General features: G+C 39.5%; 1 protein-coding gene across 3 annotated transcripts in view; it reads right to left on the bottom strand.

The window, feature by feature from the left end:
• Positions 1–10,686: 10,686 nt before the first annotated feature.
• The window catches only part of EFNA5 (ephrin A5), a 263,869-nt gene continuing 249,759 nt past the window's right edge, over positions 10,687–24,796 (bottom strand). For 2 of the 3 annotated variants that reach the window (XM_016119145.2, XM_016119147.2), the window contains exons 3-5: positions 20,577–20,642; positions 20,113–20,193; positions 10,687–15,078 (exon numbers count right to left, since the gene is read on the bottom strand). In XM_016119145.2, coding sequence (XP_015974631.1) covers positions 14,957–15,078; positions 20,113–20,193; positions 20,577–20,642 — 269 coding nt within the window. In that variant the 3' untranslated portion in view covers positions 10,687–14,956. The remainder of the gene's footprint in view (positions 15,079–20,112; positions 20,194–20,576; positions 20,643–24,796) is intronic. The other variant, XM_016119146.2, reaches the window with a different exon arrangement.

The raw sequence follows: 24,796 nt of genomic DNA, 5'->3' as shown, positions 1-24,796 counted from the left end.
TGAGGAACACTTAACGGTGAGTCAGGGAGATGAAATTTCACTGAGATGCAGAACACAGGAAGAGAAAATGTGTGAAAAATCACGTTGACTGGGTTGTCTTGGTAGCTAGTAAAGCAGAGAAAGGAAATTCCCGCACAGCAGGCTTTAATAAAATTGGCAGGCAGGGACGTTGGGCTGTGTGAGAATACTGGTGAGGAATACAGAGATTGAGAGTAAGTAAAGGAACCATAGAGGCCTATGGACATTCTTTTTCTGCACCTAATTTATTTTTTAAATGAGTTTCCAGATGAACATTTTTTCTCATAAATTTGCATCAGTAGATTTCAGAGCATAGTTGTACACTTAAACACAGGGGGTTAACCAAATATTAGGCAATATTATGGTTTAATACTAAATATTTCCAATCCTAGGATAGTTCAGGAAGAGTGGACATTTATATTTGTGTATACTAGACTTAGGATATGGAAATTCAGATTTCCAAAGGAGATAAAGCAGGATATGGTCATTACTTAAGGACGGGATTCATCATGTGATTCTGTTAAAAGCACACACACAATACACATTCCCCGGGGGCTTTAAAAGTAGCATTTGTTTTTCACACAACTTTTCTGTAATTTTTATATTTGTAGGTCAAGCACGTATATTATCAGGATAAATTAAGTCCTAAATCTTTGTTTCCTGAATCACTTTCCCATGGATCCACCATTTACTTGTTTCATTTATTTTTTTATATTCTTTCTCTACCTGCTGGTTTGTAAGATTCTTGAGAGCAGATCTTTGTTCTTTTCCTCATAGATGTATTATATATGTTTAGAACATTTTGTGGCACACAGTAGGTACTAAGTAAATATTTACTGAATGAATGAATCATAATAATTCTCAGTAAATATTTACTGAACGAATGGATAATGTTGGGAGATCAGGGAAAGTTTGTTTCACATGAGTATATCACCTAAGCCAAAGGTTACAGCTAACGCGTAACTCCTGGACCTAACCCCCCATTATGTTGTGTCTGTTCTTTGAGTCTTCCAGGACTTTTGTGTGAAAGGGCAGTAAGCTCCCAGGGCAGACTGTGCAAGACTAGGAACTGGAACATTGAGTGTCCTTACATGCCAGATCCTGGCAGGGTCACATAGGGAACTATTTGCTTTTGATACATGAAATATTGGTGGAGATAACAACTTTAACGTTTACCTTTTAGAAACTTCTGCTGAAGGCCTTCCCCAAACTGAGGTAGGTGGTAGTGAGATTGTCAGCAGCTTCTGGAGCAAAGATCCAGCAACGTTAGCCTTCATCAAATGCTTTTTAATAAGTAAATGGCTCAGAATAGACAAAGTAGCAAGTTATGCTGGTGACCCAAGGCTGAAATAAATTCCCTCTTTAGAAGTGGAAGGTCACTCTGCAAGGGTGCCTGTCACTCTGAGCTTCCTTTACCTCCAAAGGAGACCATGAGCTTAGGCACAAAGTAGGGATAAAACGCCTATTTTAGCTGAAAATATCTATTAAAAGAGGTGGGAAATAGGCTAACCCCTGCGCCCCGCTTTGCACTTGGTTCTGGTAGAGAGAGAGGAGGCCCTCAGCTCCTGCTGTTCTCAGTGGGGTCCCCTCGAAGAGCAGTTCTTATATTAACCACTTCACTGTTTTGTCCCCATCTCGTTATCTGTTCTTGTTAGAATCTTTATTATTCATGGATGAAAAAAAAAATCCCATCATTAAACCATCATAAATATTCATAACACTTTGCAATTGTGCGCATTTCATTAGCCACTTGGCAAAACTTCTCTGAAGTATCAGAGTTTTAAGAAAATCTGGTTAATGAAACCAGAGCCGAGGAAATGCTGGGTGGCTTTCCTACTTTACTTTATTTGATTTTAACCTGAAAACAAATGCAGAATATAAATAATAATTAAAAGAGATAAGCAGAGGAGGCATTCCCTTGCAGTAAAGAGCCAGGCATTCCTCAGCTTTGTCTTGACTGTGCTTTTGTGTCAAGCAGAAGATAAGAGTAAACACTGTATTAAGAGAATCTGGAGGCTGCATTGCTAATGGATTTATCCAGGAGCCTACAAAGGCCAGATAAACCCCCTACTTTGGTTAACAGGGACTTCTCTTCTCAAGTTCTGTGTAATTACTGACGTCAGGTTGGAGTTGAGATAAGCATGGCCCTTTTCTTGGACTTATTATAGCAGACGGCCATCCCATTTTTAGTGTCTAAGAAAGAGTTATATCTCTCTCGTCTTTAATCCAGTTTATCTAAACTGTACACTCTCCATCAGTACTGAGAGCTTTTCAATGGAGTAAAAGAGAACCCAGCAAACTTCAGCCTCCACGTAAAACTGGAATAATGTGCTTCCCCACTGCCACCCCCTCCCATCAGAACACACAGATTTAAACCAGTGGAGCATTTTTTTGTCTTGTTTTGTACCACAAATTCATGCCTTGAAACATTTCTTTTCATTCTTTTCAGCTTAAGGATTCTCACTACTGAAAAGAAAGTTTTTAACGGCATGAGCTTATATAGAGAAAATATACCAATATGTTTTGTGGCCCTTGCCTGCACTTATTTAGGATGCTTCCACGGCATTCCTGACATCATTTATATTTGATAATGAGCTGCCTCTCCTACATAATGGCTAACAGGTGGTAGAAAATATTGGTAACATTCAAGACTGCTCAGCAAGTTCTGCTTTCCCCAAGGAGCTTATACCGAGTAGAAATGAGTTACCACCAATCCAAGTGTTAGACTGGCTGCTACTGTACATCATTTTGTTAGGAAGTGTCACATGTTAGTGGGAGAGAGCTCCAGATTCCCAAGCAGAGGACCAATTAAGGAAGGTTGTCCCTGGTCTGCTCCTATGGAATGACAGTGGGTCTTGTTTTCCACTATTGATTCTTGAGCTCATTTGTGGTGGTGTTTGGCATTTGTCTCATTATTTGTTGGCCTGTCTCAAATACTTCTAATTAGTCTTTCACTTGTAACTCTTCCCTGTGTCAACTGATATGGGTTATTAATAAGAAGAAGGGGCTCTCTCACTATTTTATATTTGACCCCATCAAAAAAAAAAATCTGAATCTTCAAGAAAATCAAGTATCATTTAATCTAATTCATTGTGTCAATTTAGATGTAGTGACCTTTGAAATACGGCAAATTTCTTCAGTACTGTAACAGTAAAATTCAAAATCATTTTTAAAAATACCAGCAGTGTTAATTACTCCCTCTGTGCTTGCATTGCACTTTCTTCACAGCCCTCTTGTCCTCTCATATTTGTTTAATAGACTATTTTGCTTGTAAGGAATTGTGATTCAGTCTAACTCAAATAATGAAGACTTATTTTAAGGATGCCTATGCTAATCATAGAGTCAGAACCTCATGAAAACCTCAAAAAAGAAGCCAAATAATGACCAGACACTACAGTGACTAGAACTAGAAAGTGATTCTGAGAGTTTAAGGAGACAGCTCTATGGAACTGAGCAGGCAAAAGTTAAGGCTTTGCTAGAAGAAATGCGACTAAGATGTCTGTGTATCTGCTTCTTTTTTGTTTATCCCCTTCTTTTTTTGACTCATTCTGTTTACTTAACATCTCAGGAAGGATTTACTAACTGTCCTGGGTAACAACTAAATAACAAGTAAGGACAGAGATGTTTTTTCCTTGCCAGAACACATATAAGACACTGACTAGCCTATGAATTGACTGCCTCTGAGTCAGGTTCCCATTCCAAGTTAGATGACCCATAGATGTGATGATGTAGTGTATAATGTAGCAGCTGATGAGTGCCACCTTTTCTTTAGAAGGGATTGCATTGCACCTATGACAAGCTCCCTGACTGATATGTATAACCCCATAATGACTGGGAGCTTTACCTGAGTAAAGCCAGTTTCCTATTTAAAAATATTCGTAGTGCTTAGCACAGGTTCTGGCCTATAGTAGGTGCTGCATAAATTATACCTAAATGAATAAGTGAATCTTTATTTTCTTCTTTCTTGAGGCTAGTTTTGTGGGAAGTGAAGTAACTTGGAGCTCGTATGTGATTTGATATTGTTAAGTTGGGAATAGTAGGGAGTTACAGAGGGTCCTGGATTCTAAAAGATGACATATCTCACTTTCTCTCCTTCCTTTCCAGATTTTTTTTTAAGTTTTAAGAATCAAGCCATCATGATAGTCAATAAGTCAATTTTCTATTAATATGGGCTGTTATCACAAATGCCGTAAACTGGCTGGTTTAAACAATGGAAATTTTTCACAGTTCTGGAGGCCGAGAAGTCTGAGATTAAGGTGTCAGCATGTCCTGGTTCTGGTAATGGCCTTCTTCCTCATTTGCAGGCATCTTCTTTCTGTATCCTCACATGGTAGAGAGCAGAGAAGCAAAGTCTGTGTTTCTTCTTATAAGAACACTAATCCCATCATGAGCACTCCACCCTCAGGACCTAATCACCTCCTAGAGGCCCTATCTCCAAACATCATCACATTGGAGTTTTGACATGAATTTTGGAGGGACACAGACATGCAGTCCATAAGGTTAAACCTCATCTTAAGATGAGAAACTTACTGTGATTCTAGCTGTTCTCTTTAGTACCCTGGAGTCACTCGCCATGGAGACTATAGATTAAGCCCCCTCTAGCATCCACAAGAAAAGTCGTTTTGAAGAATATAAATTTGTATTCCAATTTCAAGAGGATCTGGGCTTATTTCTTAAGAGGGAAGGCTGGAGATCTTTCCTCACACTATGAACACTTCCACTAAACTGTGTGCTCCTAAAGGCCATGGACAGATGTCAGAGATATTGGGTTGGGACAGGAGACATACATAGGCCAGCCACCTGTATAAGGATTGCAGGCATATGACATGACTATTACTTGACTAGGCTCCAGTAGATTTCCCAATGGGATCGTCTGCATCAAGATTCTGTGACCACAGTGGGCAACGCGGTCATGTAGTACCAACTACAAAATTATGCTGCACAAAGGCCTCTTCCTGGCTGGGCGTGCCTCCCATCACATAGCCATCATTCAGTTTTCCTGCCTGTACCTCCACTTGATCAGGGGAGAGAAAGGGTTTAGCAATGAAGGAACTATTGTGCTGATTGGAAAAATCAATCTTTCCTTTTGCAAATCTCTCACCAAAAAAAAAAAAAAAAAGTAATGATAATAATAATTCTTTTGAGGTAGGTTCTTGGTTCCCATATTGCTTAAAAGGAAAACTTTCCGCAACTTGCTTCTAAAATACTGTATATGCCCACTGCATACAATAACTAGGTTTCCTGAGGACAGTTACCTTTATCTCCTTCTCTGCTGTCTCTGTGCTTCTGCGAAGCATTTTGGAAAGTTTTGGTCAATTTCTTTGGATATAGTGCTCACCCACTTTTTCTTCTTCCTCTCTATGGAGCTGTCAAACTCTGGACCAGAGCAGCATGTCGTGTGAGCCTGCTGTGAACAACTTAGCAAAGGAGCCTGGTGTCCTCAGTAGACAGAGTAGATAATAAGTCTTGTGGGCAGGATCGATAATAAAAGGAAGAAAAGCAGAACTAAGAGATGAGGACAGCCAAACACATTCCAGCTATAACCGATTCAGCTTGCTAATGAATCTTCTAGCTAGTACTGAATTCTTGATACTCTCCTCACTTCTCAAATCAAGTTAAAAAATTGATTCCATGCCAGTTACAAGGGGCAGAGCTGTCGCTTACTGAGGAGATTAACTTGCTTTGTTGAATACTGACGGGGACCAGGGAAGGGCAAGACCTGCACAGAATGCAGGGCACTCTAATTCGTGGTAACCTTAAAATCTAAAGTAGATGTAAATCGAAGGTTTATGATTTGCATCAGTGTACAATCCAGACTAGGGTTAACCTAAAGAGGAAATTTAAGGAAGTCTCAAACCAACATGAATTTCTGTCATCTCTGTGGATCCTTGCACCCAGACTGGTCAGGCTTTTAGAGGCACGGATCCTAGCCCTCCAGTGCTCAGAGTCCACACTCTCATACTTAACTAACTAGACCAACTGAGAAAGCTTGGGGCCCAAACATTGGTGTGATGGAACTCCATCGGTGGGAAAGTCAGGTGAGCTAAGGAAAAGACACCAAGGACACCCAAATGCCAAGCGATGCTTCCTGCGAGTATAAACAGTTTTCTGTTTACATCTGGTACTCTGGAAAATTCTCTCTACTCTCGTCAGATCCGTGAACGCCACAGTGCCTGGCTGGCTATCCCCTAGCAGGATTTCTTTTAACCACTACATTTTTGCCCTATGGTTTTAGATGTTATAAGACTGATGTTTAAATGTATCTAAAGTGACCCTCAGTATCTTGTCAAGTGTCATATCACTCAGCATGAACAATGCCAAGAAAAAAGGTGCTGTAAATATATAAAATTAGGAAAAAATGTAAAAGAATGTGAATGTGCATATGTGGTTCAGGGGAAAACTACTGAAAAGATGTGACAATACAGATTATTTTTCTCTTAAATTCTTCCTAATTTTTAGACAAGTTTGAATATGCATATAAACTGAGGATATCTTGAGAAATTACAGAATTTAAGTTACATTTGAAAAATCCACTTTTATAATAAAACCATTGACTCATAGACAAGAAGAATTTGGGCATTTGCCTAGTGCCCCTCTCTCAGTTACACTCCATTCAAAACTTCTTAAAGAAGGGATAAACACTTCATTCGTTTCCCTTCAGCCAGAGTTCTTAAGTTCTTAGGAACGAACAGTAACAGAATGGGGGCCTCTGTCCAAATCTTGGATCAACTCGGCTCTGATTCTTTCCCTTGGCTACCTGAGTTCAGTTGCTTTCTTCACTCCTCCTCCAAGGAAGAATGATGACAATCCTTCTTTCCATTTAATTCTTCCCAAGCTTGTTGGAAAGAGCCATTAGTTTATGTTTTATTCTTTATGCCTGTAAGATCTTGGGATGAAATACTCTCAATAAACCACAAAGCCTGTTACTATTTTAAGTACCTGCATCTTCTGGGAGAAGCAGTACATTGGCTCCCTGCAGGAGAAATAAATGCAGTTAGCTTTCCGGCTGGCACACTGTCTTTAGGAAGAGATTTAAAAAGACACGGATCTTCTTGTTCTGTCTCTGCAGAAAATGTGTCCAGATCTAGTAAAGCAAAGCACAAATTTCAGAGAAGTTACATGTTCCACACTTCGTGTTACACCAATCGTTCTTTTGATTTTGTTTTTTTGGTCCAAAAGAACAAGCTCTGAACGCAAAAAGGAGAGGATACGGGGATGTTGATAAAACGCATTTTTTAAGGTGTGTATAAGAAGAAACATGTTCTTTCTCTTACGTTAGTGTCTTCTTTCATGGCTGTGAAGGAGAGAAAATGATTTTGGCTACCTGCATTTCAAATGATAATGTATAGTTTGAGGGAACACCTAGCACTTGTGAACAGCTTGCAAAAATATTTTGTTCTATTTTCCCATTGTAATCTCTGAGATTTTTTTTTTGTCTTTCTCTTTGTGTTCTTGTCAAGATCGACAAGCATCCATGTGTTACCAAGTGACATGAAGTTCTTGCTTGAATAGTCATGACGAAAATCCAGGATATTTCAACGCATGTTATTGACTCAGAGAACCACCCACTAGATTGACTTTTTCTGAATTAACTCTGACTGATAGCATCAGCAGGTAGTGCTTTTACCCCAGTTATTGAGTCCTCCCATGTCCCTACCATATCTCCGTTGTTAGCATCCTCATCCCAGAGTGTTATGATATGAGTTATATTGCTATAAAGTTTTTTTTATTATTATTAATGTTCAGAAAAACTGCACATTTGGGAAGTAACCCAAGTCAAAAAGCAGACTGTAAGAAAAGAGACTGAGTTATTTTTATTTGAAGTGGTGTCATTGTCTTGTTGAACTTCCTTCAGGGTGGAGCCTATACAATGCCATTGCTGGGAGTAAGACAGCAAAAGTCATGGGACACTTAGAATGGTTTTAATGAAAAGTAATGATACTTTTTACTCAGCGTATATCGAGGTTCTTGGAAAGACAGGTGACATGCTTGGATGAAAATTGCTTAAATTGTCACTGTTGGGATATCCTGAACATATGGCCTTTAGTTCTCTTCTGTCTCCTACTATAAAGGGGTGGATCCAAAAATTCTATAAGGGAAGGGCTTAGAAGCTGCATTCTTTAGGGAAAGGGGAAGGGAGGGAAGGGACTTTCCTAGAAGCTGCATTTGCACAACAAGGCCTCTGTTTTCACTTAGATGCTATTTTTTTTTTTTTTTTTTTTTTAGCATGGTTGGCTAATCACCTTCCCCTTCCCTATTCCCCAAGCAAATGAACCAACCTCCTTTGCTGATACCCTTGACCAATTCCTTGGGCGATGCAATTCCCATCTTTTTTTTTTTTTTAATCTCATGAATTCACTTATATTTTTTTAAAAAACCATGCAATTATTGCAAATTTACTGCTCACAGGATTCATCAGCAATTACAACTTAATTTTTAAAATAGGCACACATATGTATTAAACCACTGAACTACTTCACTAATGTAGTAAAATGTATCAAACTAAAAACTGATGGAGAATATCGGCCTGATTATTTATAATCATTTCAGAAGAACTTGTTTTCCAGAGGGACCATGCAAAATAATGCTTTTTTACAGCATTCGCCAGTGCTTTCCTTAAAGATGCTTATGTTCTCCGCGCAACATGAAACAAAGCTTTGGAAACAATTCCTAGGAAATTGTTAGAACGGTCAATGAGCAATTCATCAATGCTTTCTTGAACTTTTTTATAACACCAGGATTATATACATTCCTATAATAAGAGATCAAAGATTCTAATCATTTTCACAGGGACAAGAGATTCAAATACATATGTATTCTATTCACCAAAATTTCCTCTGTGGTTCTTTTTATAAAGCACATTAGATGAGTCAAGTATTCCAAATACTTCGTTATCAAGGAGATGCGGTTCCATGAAACACAGTTTATAGTCCCATCTGTGGTCTGGCCTGCTTTCTCATTAGAGTGTGTGACACTGGTGACACTACTTACTGGGAACTGGTGTTTTAATCAGCGACTGACAGTCACTTACAAATTATCAGTTCCCAATTTTGCATATTTTCAATCTTGTCCCTTTTTTCTAATCTGTGTTAGGTAGCCTTCGCCTTGGCGAGATCCTGGACATCTCATGCAGTTTGGTGTAGATGCAGTCTCGGCTTCAGGGGCAGCCATCTGCTTATCCCTTACGGCAGAATTTGAAATTCTCATCTTCTCAGCAATTCTCCAACCTCTTTAGGGCACTATGGTAATGTCCATGGACCAGTATCTTTGTAATTTGATTCAATGGCACTGTATGTTGTCTTGGGTTTGCTCATTTCTAGTTACCTTCATAGCTACTGTAATTGTCCTCCATGCACTTCACTGTTCTCTTACAGCCTACAGTAGTTATTAACTGTTTTTCTATTTTATAAGCAGCTCCTAACCCTATTTGTAAAATGATTTTCTTTAACTCTTAGCTTCCTAATCTTAAAATCCCCAACTTCTTTTTCCATCCTCTTTAAAAACAAACAGTCTCCCCCTGTATTAGGCATAATATAAAAGCTTGAATTTTAAATTTTCTCTAGGAATCATTACTATATTATGCTTACACATAATGTCTGTCTTGTTGTAAACTTTGAAAGTACAGATTATAAACATTAACTTTATTCTGCACAGCACTGAGCACAATGTCATGATCACTTAAATGCTTTTGATGACAATGGTGATGACGATGACAACGTAATGCTGTTCTGGTTTGAAACTATCACATAGATGGTCCAGTACATCTTTTTTTTTTTTTTTTTATGTGAGTTGTTCCTCATTCTATAAAGCTGTCATTCTTCATTAGTAAAAAAAGGTTACAGTAAGTTCTAATTAGTGTTTAGTGCCCTGTCAAATAATTAAGTATAATAAAAAGCTTTCAATGAGTTTAATGTTAACATGGTATAATTAAAGCCAAGTCTTGAAATGCATTAGGTGTCTGTTATGTCAGATATTTGAGGCTTTTTCCCTCTACAGATGAAATTTTCAAATTGTGCTTATAGCGATGTCATCATCAGAGACAAAAACTCATATCACTCAGATGCAAAATGGGCTTGACAGTACCCAGCAAGGGCAAAATTCAAAAATTAAAACAAATCACATATGCAACCCTCTTATTTACTGATAAAGAAACTATGTCCAAAAGATATTGCGTGACTTGCCTAAGGTCACACAGTGGTTAAGTTAATTCTTCCTTGATAGTAAGGATTGAGGTGTGGGGTTGTATCCAAGTGATTATTATTATTACCATCATTATTTCTTTCCGAAGTTTAAGATGTCTGCTGGAAAAATGTTTGTCTCTTTCTTGATGGGTTGAAAAAAATACGCGTAAAGTAAAAGAACATAATTTGTATTTAGCTCTCGTATTTAATAGTCATTTTAGGATGCAGGGCTTGTCATAGCGCCTATTTTAAGGCTCAAATTAATACAGAGACAAGGCTGAAATCTCACCATTTTCTCATCAGAATAACTGGAATGTGCCTAGATGCTTGGCTGTTTTAACCCTGCATTCTTTGAGCTTCTCAGGCCTTCTCTTGTGCATGTTCTATTTTTTCTGTCCACAAAGATTTTAAAAAATCAGCAGAGTACAAGTAGCCCCTGAAATAAAGGCGTCATTCAAGGAACAAAGAAGTAGAAGAAGGGCTGCAATTAAAATGATGAAAATCTTTAATTTTTATTTAGGTATACTTATACGGACACGTGTATATACAAATACAGATCGTATGGGTTTGTTTGTGTGTGGGTTTTTTTTTTTTTTTTTACATTTTCTTTTACGTTTATATAATGTCAGCATTTCAAAACGGCACTCAATGAGTAAGTGCAAAGGAACTGCAAAGCAGGGCAGTACAAGCACAGGACCACACGGAGCTGGACTTCACACCCAGACGCACACACAATGAGTGGCTTCAATGGGGTGTCAGGAGTAAGCATGAAGAGCGGATTTTGACTCATGGGTAACCTCCAACATGCCAGCATCTATTAAACTGTATAGACAATGGGAGCAAGCCCATTGTAGGGAGATTTGTCTCACATCCCAGCAGCTCTGGGGCAAATGCATGGGAAAAACTCAGTGATGCCAAACCAGAGACAGACCTGTCCATTCACGGTTCTGAGGGAAAATAGAACGTGGGAGGAAGGCTAGAGACAAAAAAATAAACATAAGAAATAAAGAAGGGTTGTAGGCAAACGGGGTGTTGGTGGAGGTGGTTTTCAAAAGCAAATCTAGTGACCACAGCTCTGTGGAACAATGAATGGAGGGAAGGAGTTTAAACTGTTTTTCTAATTTAGGGAAAACCAATGAAAATGGCTGCTGCTGTTGCTAAGGCACCAGAGAAAAAGAGTCCCTGGAAATCCACAGGTACTGTGTGACTTTTCCTTTCATACTGACACAGAAACAGTCCCCATTTAACCTTCCTCAGTGGACTGTTTGCAGTCTTTCCCATGTGTGGGCTGCGTGATACTGGCAAGACTTCCTGGGAGAAAATGAAAGTGTGTGAAAACCACCACAAACAGAAAACCAAACCTAAGTACAGAACCATTTCTAAATTCCCTAAGCTTTTTCAAACCAACATGCTGGGGATTGTGGAGGGGCAGGGGACACCATAGGGCTCCAACATCAGACCTTGAAAACATTGAGGACAAAATATTGATCAAAAAGTCATGTTGTTCCAGGTCCCAAGATGGTGGAGTCTAAGATTGGGAGGACGATGACCACATATGAGTCCTGTATGGAGCAGTGTCTTGGCCATTTGTGACTCTTCTCAAGCAAGTATACATTGGATGTTTCATAGCCTCAATGCATGTTTTATATCCTGAAAGACTATTGTTCTCACTTACAAAAGACATAAGAATCAAATTAATACTTTATTATCAAACACTATATACAACAGAGGTTGCTAATAATACAGAATTTAAAGAACGCAGTGTTTTTTTTTTTTAATGTTTTACTTTTCTTTCGTCTGCCACCCAAGAAAGTACAGTACAAAACAATAGTCTAAACTAACACCAACTGTTACCTGGTCTATTAAAGGATACACAGTATCCACTAAACAGACAGATCCTTTTTCCCTGCTTCATGTTGCAAAGCCCTTGGCAACCAGGGGCAAAGGTCGCTGGGGTTTGACTAAATGGGGCTGAGAGGCAGCTAAGTCTGCCCTTCAGACTTCTGAATTGTTTTTGAAATTAAAAGCTGCTACAAAGTTGCATTGACATCCTCCTAAGCCCCCAGAGGGTTGTAACATCACAAAAGGCCACCAGCACTTTTTGGACAAGATGAAAACTGTCTGTGCCAATCTTTTGGAAAACTCCATGGCAATTATTACCAACATTTACATCATTTATAGGTAGAGAAGCACTCTGTCTACTGGTGTGGATAGTCTTGCTATTTTTTTTTCCCTTAATTTGTAGTGGCATGATGGTGAAGTAAAGGGGTCTAATTTCACTGTGAAAAATGAAAGACAATGCCAGAGAGGGCCATGAGTAATTATTTCATCATTTGTTAGAGACAAATGCTAGAAAAACCACAGAAGTCACCATTTCTAAAATGAAGTTAGCACTGCTAATGTAGTTATGACTAACTGGAATCATTACAGGATCATTTGATTTGCTTGTGGTTATAGAACATGCAGTATTATTTCAGTTCTATTGATCCATTTTTTGAAGGTATCTCCCCTGCCACCCCCACCCAAATCCCGCTGGACCAACAAGCTTGTAACTATTAATAAAAAGAAGTAGTAGATATCACTGAGAGTACTGAGCATACAAATAGTAAAGGAAAAAAGAATCCAATGCTGTGAACTTTTGTTTCAGTGAAATGGTGGCGGCCTTCTGTGATAAGACTCTGCCACTCCAGAGAAGTTCCCGATGTCTGGAGAACAGTGCTGATTGCATCTGCAAGGCTGGCAACCCCACTCACTGTCCCGGCGTGAACAGATCCAGCACTAACATCTACTCCAAATGGGTCAGGTAAGCTCACGTTACATTTCATCATGTGTACAACTCTCTAGGCTCCAGTACCTTACAATTGCCTTTCGTTCACATATTTTTCTAATTCAGAACTACAATTTTTAGCCAATTCCTATTCATGGAATCAGTCCACAATATGACCCCCTTATTAAAACATACATTTTTTTAAAAAAATGTATTTTAAAAAACACGTATTTTGCTGGAATCCTTCCAATTTTTTACATCTTACATGATCATCACATATTTTTGTTTTGAAAGGCATTTCTGTTGATATGTCGTGCAATAGCAAAAAAAAAAAAAAAAAAAAGGCAAGATTTCTTTACCATTGATTGGACACTTTTCCCTGTCTAGGCTTTGGAGTTCAAAGTTCATGTCAGCCTCACCAGTAGAAAGCCCCAAGGCTTGCATTTCCTGGTAAGCAACTGGAAACATCCCTTGCTGACCATGCTAAAATTCCTTAAACGAGGTCATCCTGCACTATTCATCCTTCTGCCCCACCCCCACAATGAAACAAGATAGCCCCCCATATTTCTAAATGTATCAAGGGATACCACTTTTTCTCACAAGTTTAAATAGGACAAGCATATATACTCACTCTCAGCATAAAGTATATCTAAATAATGTATTTGCTATTCTAGTGGATTTTTAAAAAAATATTTTGTTAAAGTCTTTGGGACTCCATCTTGTTTATCTCCCACAGATAAACACATGTTCCCCCTACGCTTCAGGCTGTGTCAGAAAGGGAAAGAATATAAAATCAACACTTGAATCTTTTTATTCCAAACTCTGGAATTTTTATTCCAAGTTTCCCTTTAGCCCTCCCAAGTAGTGGTGACTGACTCTCCGGTGACAGGGGTTTGTGTCTGAGCCCCTGTGCTTATGGAGCAAAACATGGGTACTGAGGGTGGGAGTCGGGGAAAGGCCACAGCACACTGGCGCTCCAGCAAAGCCAAATCACGTCTCCTCGGGACACTGACATCTTTTCCTTGGTACACGTTGTGCCCCAGAGGAGTATCCAAAGCTATTCCATATGCATTCATCAACCCTGGCTTGTCAGCCTTGGGGAAGGTCACTTTATTCATAAAAATGCCTCTTTGAGTTTCTTTAAAAAAAAAAAAAAAAGTTGTAGCACCATGGTGATCTGTATTCAAAGGGAAAAAAATCTGGTGTACACTGTCCAGTCACCAAAAAATTAGAGGCACTCATACATACACACCCCCACCAAACTTAGTTTTCTGATTTCACTCTTGCTCTGTGCTAGCATTCTGGCACCATACCTGCCTCCTCGAAAAAGGGCATCTTTTATGGAGCACAAGTTTTGCTGTCAAGAACGCTTTAAGACAGTCATCTTAAAGAAAAAAACAAAAAAACGAAAAACCAGTGTCTCAATCTTTCAGAAGCCTGTTCAATTATATACTCCTAGAGGAAATGGTGTAATATTATATCAATTCTTAATACCTCCCTCCTGGACCTGACATGGTGACATGATGCCCTGCATGATTATCTTACAGTCCTGAATGAGAAGGCATAAATATTGTATGGGAGAGTAAAACCCTCCTGGGCCTCGCCATCACTGGCCGCATCTGCCACTATTCTTCCTTGTCCACATACTGCTGACACAGTGCGCTGACGGAAGTGAGCTCTTAGAGAATGCACAGGAGCTGATGACCACTGGTGTCACTACAACAATTTGGCATTTTCATCTGGAGTCCATTTAATTTGGAAGGGCTGCAAAAAGTCAAGGGCAAGGGCGGGGGGTGGGGTGGAGTGAGGGAGGCAGCAACTACTTTAGCCCCCACCCTGGCCCCAAGTTGTTGCTTAGAATTCAGGCTGAAAGAAAACAAAAATCTGACATCTGCCAAAAAACCAATAACAAGTCCCTTCTTAGTTAGGTGGATCTCTGGTGTTCCAAGACCCTGATGTTTTCTGTGACAGGTGACGGGAAGAGACTGTGCTATAATGTCAAAAGCATCGCCAGGAGGAACAGTAGGATTGCCAAAAGGCGGCTGGGTATCCTTGGTGTTTGTGCCGCGTTCTCACCGCGGGATGGCTCGGCTGACTCATGTACGGTGTCATCTGTTCAAATAGAAAGCACACATTCCAATGAGATTTCACATCCTTAATAACTCTCTTGCAGCAGCCTGCTGTTAACAGACCTCGCCACCCTCTGCAAAGTAAGGTAATGAACCTTGTGCCACCATTGACTTTCATGTCTGCATAATCACTCATTATTTACAGCAAACAAAGGAAAGGCAGAGAAAATTGAACCTGCTCAGTAATATTAATAGTTTCCTTAAACACTGAGGGAAAAATTGTGCATACCCTATAACTTTTGGCATATGAGCTACTTTGGTTTCCTAGCAATCAGATGCACCTTGCACAAACTTGAGATATCTGAATGTATCTTTTAAACCCAAGATGCCATAGATGTTTGGGATCGGAAGCAGTTATGTTGGCATTTTAGTGGTTAAGCAGAATGGGCTGCCCATTTTCTTCTTTTTAGCTATTTCTTAGCATTAATGTTGAACGCATGGTTGTTGGATGCCTTGATAAATTTTCAAATATGAAACATTAAATACCAAAACAGTAGCATTTAAAATAAACTATACTTAATGCCCACTAAACTTGAATAAGCTAGTGCCTGTAGGTTTGTTTACAATTAGGCATCAATTATGGTGCTATTTCCATTGTAAACCTTGGATTAAATTACTTGAACTTAACTGTTTTTATTTTTATCAGGCTGAAACTTGGCCCGTAAATTGTCGGCATGGATGCAAATCTTCCTCTAAATCAAATGGGTTAAGTGAGGTAAGCTACTTTTATTTTGCTGTCAAGGGTTCCGAGAGGGTGCCTCTGACTTTGGATAGCCTTCCTGAACTGCATGATCAACAGGCTTAACTTGAAAACAGGAACTCTGCAGCAATTAGTACCCAAAGATAGACTGGAGGTTTGCCTCTGAGCCATGCTGTGCTCTAGTACCACACATCTTCCTTCCACCTGGCCTAACTTGTACTTTTAGATCAAGCGATCTCTGAATCACATGTTCTTAGAGCCAACAGTGGGGTTCTGTGGTAGATTTTTAATTATAGTACCTGGGGACTTTCCTGTGGGAGCTCAGCAGTTGTCATCCTCACTGCTCAACGGTCAGAGAGAATGGTGACAAGTGAGAGAGCTAGCAGTTATCAATTTTGTAGATCTCAAAGGATAATACCTAATTATCCCTGAATGACCCACCTCAAACCCCTTAATGGATTAACTGTCTATTGTTTTAAACCCTTTTGTGTTCATACCACAGAAAAGGAGGCTTTTCACTGGGTGGAGTCATTCCCTATTGTCTTAAAGTGACCACTTTTCAGCCCCCCACCCCCACTCAGGTATGCTCAGGTGGGCTATTTCTTTTCTTCACATTCATTCCCACTGTGAACTAAGAAATGTTTTCTCAACATTGAGTCTTCTGCCCTGGAGTGCTCTGTTATGCAAGCCTGTCATCCTATAGAAGCTGCAGCATCCCTATGCCAGATTTGCCCCCCTCTCCTGGCCCTCAGCCACTCTGTGCAGGTTTGCTATTACTGTAGAAGACTAGAAAAGGTTAGGAAGCAAGACTGGGAAGTTACGGAGATGCAAAGGGAAAATACAAAGCCCCTACCCACATGGTTTAGCCAAATACTAGTGGACTCTTCTGTTCTTTTTGAGCTTTGCAAACGGATTAAGTCTAAGTCTGTAGCTCACAGGATGTAGGTGTAACTGCCCTTAACAGCCCTGAAATTAAAATCCACATCACTTTCTTAAGAGCACCAATATGTTGTCAATCAGAACAACAAAGTAGTTCAGGCTTCACTGTGAAGGAACCATAAACCCCAAGGATTGCGGAGTTCATTTTGAAATACCAGTTGTATTTATACACCTGAAATTACATCAGCTATTGGGTTCTTCTCCATCTTACTAAGTTAAGACCTAGTCCTCTTCCTTGTAAAGGCTGGAAGTGTACTTCTAAAAAGTACCTAAATAACACTTTGGTACACAGCGTGAGCTTGAAGGGGGCCCGCAGCACAAGCCAGGGTGAATGAACCTTGCAGGACATTGAGAGGAAAGCTGTTGCTTTTCATATAAGTGAATGGTGAGGCCAAATGTGCTTTTCAGTCCTCTAATCATGGACAACCTTTGGAATCAGCCCTTTTCTAAGCAAGCAGCCAGTAAGTACTGTCTTGCCCTCCCTTCAGGGTGTCATGATTCTCCTGTTTTCCCTGCACCACCCTACTGGTCCTGGCTCAGGATTCAACAAAGCAGCCTTTGATTAACACAGGGCCTCAACGGTGGGAGATTCTATGGCCTGAGAAGCAAAATGAGAAATGGGCTGCCATTTGGGTAAATTGGAACAATTTCAGAATTCTAAGGAGGGAATTATAAACGAAATCTATCTCAATGGAAATTACACTTAAACATGAGAGAATTTCTAACCCCTCGTAACAGTGCATGCGGCTTGGAAGAAAATAGTCCTCTTCGGATGCCAAATAGAGTCTTGCCTCCTGGCTATAGGATTCCACAACACGAGGGTTTCAATGGTTAACTGAGAGGACACTAGGAATATTTTGGAGCATATTATGTGGCATATGTTTGCCCTGAGATCATCCTGTATCCCTGATGATAGGAAGCTGGCAGGCAGAGTGTGCAAGCAAACAACAAAGACAAATACATTCCAAAGACAGGTGAATTAGTACACATTGCTGAGAACATGCAGTGGGATCCTTTCAAGCTCACTGGATTCATAAAGTCTGGGTCTGCCCCCAACCATTCAACACAGCAGTGCAGAGCTGCAAGTCTGACTGAATTTTCTAAGGAATAAGGCAAAGTACTCAAATTTATTATTGCCTATATACAGCCAGGGATTGTAGCTCAACCTTGTCGTACTATTTCAGTGAAGATGCTCACCAGAAAACCCTCAAATACAGCCATGACTGACTCAAGCAGCTTTTTCTGCCTGTGTACCTATGCATGGGCACTCACCACCCTAATCTCTCACCCCTCTCTGGCTACATTCTGCCAAACTTCCATCAGTTACGTGTGCATAGACTTGGGGATCATCGTGGATTTTAAATGCTCAGTGAAAAAGAACCTGTTTCCCAAAAGACAGTGATACAGGCTCGCATATGAATGCATCTTAATTTCTCATGTTTTATCACTAGTTGAATTCAAAGGTAATTTTCCTATTGTGAGAATAGTCCTCAGTGTGTGCCTCTTCATTATCAGAGAAAAACATGCTGTTATGTTTCTAAACAGCCTCTTTTTTTGATAGGCAATGGAATTTACCTGCAAATAAGACTGGAACTTTATGCCTACATTCTGCAACAAGGTGCATCGGAAAATAATTCAGGGTAACTTATGCATGTTTATAACACACCTAATGCTGCTGGTCATCCTACGCATTACTTATTAACGAAGCTAAGAGAGTTAAGTTCTCTTTATGAACATCTCTAGTAAATGGTAAGAGAATCCTACTTTTATATTAACATTGGAATGGGAGCTGAGAAATCTGAGTATTCAACTCGGATCTGTCTCTAACTAGCTATGACCCTGACAAGTCTCAGTTATAAAGAGAAGAGAGTATAGACTCTGTGGTCCTTAAGAGATCACATCTAACTCACAGACTCTGTGATGGCCCAATTCCTCGAGCTTCTGAGGAGTCTGGTTTGGTACCTTGAAAAGCCATGGGGATGCTTCCAGATTTCTTGGACACAATTAAAATGGCTCCCCATCAGCACACATTTCTTGCAACTTTCTAAAGCAGCTAACTGATCCCTGGGGCCTCATTGTACACACCTCTCATTTGCGTTCTGGGTAAGATGCCTGCCCTAGGAAAAAAAGACTGCTTGGGGGAAAAACCTAACTCCTCCTGTCAATCACAATGTGAGAGCTATTGTATGTCCTAAGGCACCACATTTACTCAGGCTAAGTTTCCCTATGGCTCAATGACTGTGTGTCCCAGTGACAATACTCAAAGGATAAAATGGATCTCATAACCCTTTAATTTCTAGAACCTTAAGAAAGAAAAGTCCTACTGCAAGTAGATGAACAAAAGTCTAAGCTTACCTAAGGAAAGGGGCCCACATCTTTCTGTGAAGAGGGAATAGTTTTCCTTAAGCTTTGAGATGGTCACAGGAGAGGGGTAAGAAAACCACAGGAAGGCTAGCATACAGGGGCCACTGAGGCACACCTGTCAAACGGAACAGGGGGTACCCACCTCTCAACCAATCTATAGTGACATTATATAGCCAGATCAAATTTGTAATCAAATGGATACTTAACACATTTACATTGTATACAGTATGCTATAGTGAAAATGTTTCAATGAGTACTTTAGTGGGTTCTGTTTTTTTTTTTTTTCAGTGATGGGAAAGTTTGGGTGTGCGGAAGTTAGGAGAAGAAAAAAAATATCTACCCTTAATACTCGTTTTGCCTCAACAATCAAGGATTACATTTGACTCAACAGACTGCTAACTATATTTCTGGGAATAGCAGGTATGTAAATTTGTGGTATCAGGAGGCAACATGATGCAACATGATTATACTTCTCCAATCAATTGCTATGGACAACAGCACAAGTAATATTTGAAGTAAAGTGTCTTTAGGTCACTTTAATGATGCATGTGAATTTCTAGAAAAAACTATGTTGAGTTAGTTACTATTTTGTGCATTAATCGTTACTTTTACCTACAGATTTAGACAACATAAAATTTTATAAGCACATACAATAGAAATTTCTTCTGTCTTATATGAAAACAGATCCATTAATATTCACAGTGATTCACCAGCATGCTCGGAGGATATGGTAAAAAGTAGTGAGATTCATTAGCATTCTGATGGGGCCTCTACATTAGAATACTGCATTGTATCAAACCTATGTCCAAAAAAGAAAAATCATATTTTATCTAACATGCACTACACAAAGATACTGGAGGAATGAGGTAGAGGATAAGTAATATTAGCATTGCTAGCAATGAGCAAAAAGCAGAGCAACTCTAACATGCAAACATGCGGAGAGGAGAAAGGAAAAAAAGTACTGAAGCACAAGAGAGATGCATTTGTTAAAAGAGATTCTCTAAGCATACTAACCTGCTGGTTCTAATGAATTTTCTACTTTGTCGTTAACATCGAAAACACGATCATGAACACCTATAGTTTTCATACAGCTATCTATAACAAAAATAGAGATAACAGCCAAATATGTTAGTGAAGACACCCTTCAACTCCCGTTTCTTTTTTCTTTCTATTTTTTCCTTTTGTAGAGATTGTTTTACAATCAGTGGCATGTATCCAAATGCCAATATTGTTCCCATTTGCTGTGCACGTACAACAGTCTAAGAAACAACAAGTTAGCAACTGCTGTGTACTTAAAATAAAAGCATCATGAAGAATGATGAGAAAAAATCGGATGAAAACTAAAACATGGATGTCGATATACAAAACAGATATCACACAGGATTTAACAGTAAAAAAGATTTACCGCTCTGAACCAGACCACACAATAAAGCATGCACAGTGAAGCCACCCTCTGAAGCTCATTCGGGTGAACTTACTTGTTGGTCTCACAAAGACTTTGAGCTTTAGACAGGACCTTCTTCCATTATCTGGGATTGCAGAGGCTGTGGATTAGAGCAAAGGGAAGAGGAGAGAACAACAGTTTAGTCTTCATTTTCAAATGCAAATGGTCTACAATAAATTCTTTCCTGAACAAGAGGAGCATACTCTATTCTTCCCAGCAGTTAAAACAAAAATACTTTTCAGACTGATATAGACGGCCACTGAAAGGGCTACTTTCCTACCCCTATCTTCTCAATAAAGACTCATGCAAGAATGATGGTAATCTACAGACAATACTTTGGATTTTTATTTCAAAGACTCTTCCATTTACCTTGATCTGTTATCAATTTTCTCTAAAATAAGAAGATAATGCTTGAGCCCTCCTGCTTTCATAGAGCTACTCCACCTCAACTGCCGGAAAAGAGGCCCAGCAGAGCCCAAGGTGAAAGTGCTGGCAAAAACCAATAACAGATAGTCACGAGGCCAACTTAAACATGACCTGTTTCTGCTGGGGAAAGCAAAGCTTTGTCTGTCCTGAAAGCCTGTCTGTCAGTGCTTTGCAGGTAATTCAATTAGAGGTTTTACTCAGAACTTGGCTCCACATTCTATATGACTAAACTGAGCCCAGCAACTTCCATCATGCTATTACAAGTACAATATGCTATTGAGAAAGTACTATGCACTGATACATTTATTTTTAAAAATTTGCCACAGAGAAGGATGGAATTAATAAAGTGGGCTTACCGAAACATGACAACATGCTTCAAGTTATAAATCATTTGAGGAAGAAACTTTCTTCCCCTCTTCAAGATAATAAGACTATAAACTTTCTCTGCATTTGAAAGATTATCTCCCCTCAGTACACACAGCATAATGTCAAAGGGATTTCTAAGAGCTGTAGGACCTTAACAATCACACATGTTTACTAATGCATTCTTGAAATGACAAAAATGACAGAAATGAGCGCTGCGTACTTTCCTCCCTATTAGTTTGCTTCAAGTGGTTTCTTTGTTCAGAAAAAGCAGATGACATCAATCAAAAAACACATGGCTTACAATTCATTTGGTAATACCTTCAGCGACAAAGACACAACTGGTGTTTGGTGCGCCTTCTCTTTATTTTGACCTTTTACCATTCCTCAGGGGTAGGCTAGAAAACTAAAATGCTTATTTTGCAGGTGAGAGGATTCAGAATGCAAATTCCAAACTAATTTTACACGAATCTCTTTATGTAACTCCAGATCCATGTCCTAGAGAACTTATAAATTCACCACCTAAAAGACATCAAGCTGGAAAGAACCTCTAGTGTTGCTATTCGACACCTGTTGAAAATTATTAATTATAAGACAAAGTATACAGAAAAGATGTTTTCAGCCCTTCCCATCTCCCCTGTTCACCCTGACAGGCAGTTAAGAAGTGTTAACAGCTGGCTTTGCTATAGGTTTTCATTAAATCAAAGTCAGAAAAACTCCCTCTACTGACATTTACAGTAACCTAGTGTGTTATTTAGGGCACAATATTTGCACTCTGTGGTTTGATCCAGGAAATGGTGTCCTTCCTGTGGACCCCAACTGCAAATGTGCATGTCACAAATACAGTACACACAGGTGACGCCAATACATTAGGAAAAAAGGTTCTTGAGATAGTTTACATCTTATTCATGAAAAGTGGTGTGAAAAAGTGGCACATGGATATTTATACTGCCATTCCACGGATTTCTGAGTTGAGATGAACTCACTACAAGCCTTGTGAACTTGGTTTAGGATAACTTATTTTACCGATGACAGGGCAAGATATTACAGGCTCAAGGCAGAATCGAATGTTTGTTTCAGTGGAGGAACTTCTTGGAATTAGTACAGGTCTTTCAGATTTACGTGTAGGAGAAATCCTATAAATCCAGGACATAGAAATCATTGTAATAACTAAATGGCAACAAATAAGTTGTCCAGGAAAAAGCTGAAGAGTGTTTTCTCACCAGCTCTCAAAGAGGGACAATTAGCCTTAGCTACTGGATGAGCTATATTCTTCTGTGAATTAAGAATATAAAATGTACTTATATAAAATAAAAACCTTTCTCAAATTTCGTTAGTTTCTCCTCTCTATCACCAGAAGAGCTGCAACAATGAAAACGTGACTGACACCTCATGATACTGTTTGACTATTAATGCTAATCCTTGAGAAATTGATGAACGAAGACTACAAACACCATGTGAGTATACAATGCAGATTACATTAAATCAGTTGACTCTATAATCTGACCTGATTAATCCTTAGAGATAACCTGGGAGGGTATGCTTGGATAGGTTACTATAGCTTGGGTTTCTTATTTACTACGATGAAAAAAAAGCATAAAAACATTTTTCCATTTATCAGGAAATCTTAATTTTTTTATGCAAGGCTTAAAAAAGTGAGAGTGTGGTTTTATTCCATGTTATGTTACAGATTTCTTAACCCCACAGCCCTGGGATGACTAACATACGGTACCTTTATACTACTTACAAATGTAGATTATTAATTATTAGTACTACTTGAAGTTATAAGGTAATATAAGAGTGCTTTACTTGTCACAAGTAAACAAAAAGCAGAAGATTGAACATTAAAAACAAAAACACCAGAAATTAAAAATGTAATATTCAGATAAGTAAATGTACAGAGAAAAATCCTCACAGGATCAATCTGAGCAGAAGAATGGAACAAGATGTGAAGGAGTGAAGACTTAAAATGTGCCTGGCGTTTGTCAGGAGGTAGGTGTTATTAATCCCTATGATTCTAGAAACATCACTTGGTCATGACCAACATTGGTCTCCATTAACATAAAATTGATATTTAAGTTCTTATGCTGCTTTCCTTAGAAAATTAATAATGAACATGTGAAAACTGATAATGAATAATTACTAACATGTTTATTACTGCAGCTTCATCCATCCAAACGTTTTTAAAATTCCTACTATGCGCCAGTTTCCCTGTTAGGTGCCAAGGTTTGCATGAATTGCCAACACATCTTTGTGGGGGGAATTAGCTTTGTCCGGGAGTGTGAGGGCGTCCCAGACATGTTTATCAGAGCGGATTTTATAGAGGCTTTACAGGTCCTCCGGAAGCTAACCAAAAGCAACTGGGACAAAGGAATGAAAACATTTCATCCCCAAGTTCCTAAATTGGAGGTTTGGCAACCAAAAAGAGATTAATTTGCAACAGGTGAAGAAAACCTAGACCCGAACTCTTCCTAGTAGAATTTGTCAAATTAAAATGAGAAATTCAACTCATGTCTTAAACATCTGTCGCACAAGCCAAAGCCATATCCCTTTACTCAGTTTACTGTTGAAAACGTACATTTTGAGTCAGGAAGTGGGAGTAAGGGACTGGGGACCATTAAAGCAAGTACAGCCTCCCACTCCATGATCTTAATAGCAGCTTTATAAATCAATCCACGGGGTCCCTTCCCCACTAATGATCTGCAAAGTACTAATCAAAACCTTACAACACATAATGAAATATAACCTGGGGGCCCTCTGGTTCTCTGTGTTTAGAGTATCAAGCTAATAAGACCACGAGGGCTGCTTATCTTCACTCTGCTCCATGACTTCAGACAGGGGCTCTGCGTTCAGCCATTCCTCAAAATCTGTTCCCTTGGTCTCCTGAGCCTCAGGTGAGCACTGCTCAGCACTTAGCAGCCAATTTGATACATAAAGGGACCACATTCAATGCCCCAAAATCAGTACTTCCAAAAACTGTATTTAGGGTTGCAAATATGTGATAGTCACGTCACAATTCACGATAGGCCTGCCGATGTGCTTGTGGTAGATAGTTTCTGACCGGACTCCAGTGATCCCCACCCTGCCAGTATGCTGCCTTTATGTGTTCCCCTCCCCTTGAGAGTACCTGGGACCTAGTTTCCTGCTTCTAATGAGCAGAATTCAGCAAAGGTGATGGGATGTCACCTTTGTGATTATGTTGCAAAAGACTGACTTCCTTCTCACTAGCACTCTCTCTCTTGCTGTCTCTCTTGTTCCTGAAGTAAGGTGTCACTGTGAGATTCTCACTGCAGAGGTCCATGTGGCAAAGAACTGAGGGGAGACATCGGCCAAGAGCGTGCAAGGAACTGAAGAAAGACTTAGTGCAATAACCCGCAAGGAGCCGAGTCCAATCACGTGAGTGAGCTGGAATGAGAATCCTGCTCAGCTGAGCCTTGAACTGACTGTTGCCTTGTGAGACACCCA

This window comes from Rousettus aegyptiacus, unplaced genomic scaffold (genome assembly GCF_014176215.1).
Source record: "Rousettus aegyptiacus isolate mRouAeg1 unplaced genomic scaffold, mRouAeg1.p scaffold_m13_p_8, whole genome shotgun sequence".
NCBI classification, from domain to species: Eukaryota; Metazoa; Chordata; class Mammalia; order Chiroptera; family Pteropodidae; genus Rousettus; species Rousettus aegyptiacus.
The sequence above is the reverse complement of the archived record's forward strand: the minus strand, read 5'-3'. Positions and strand labels throughout refer to the sequence as shown.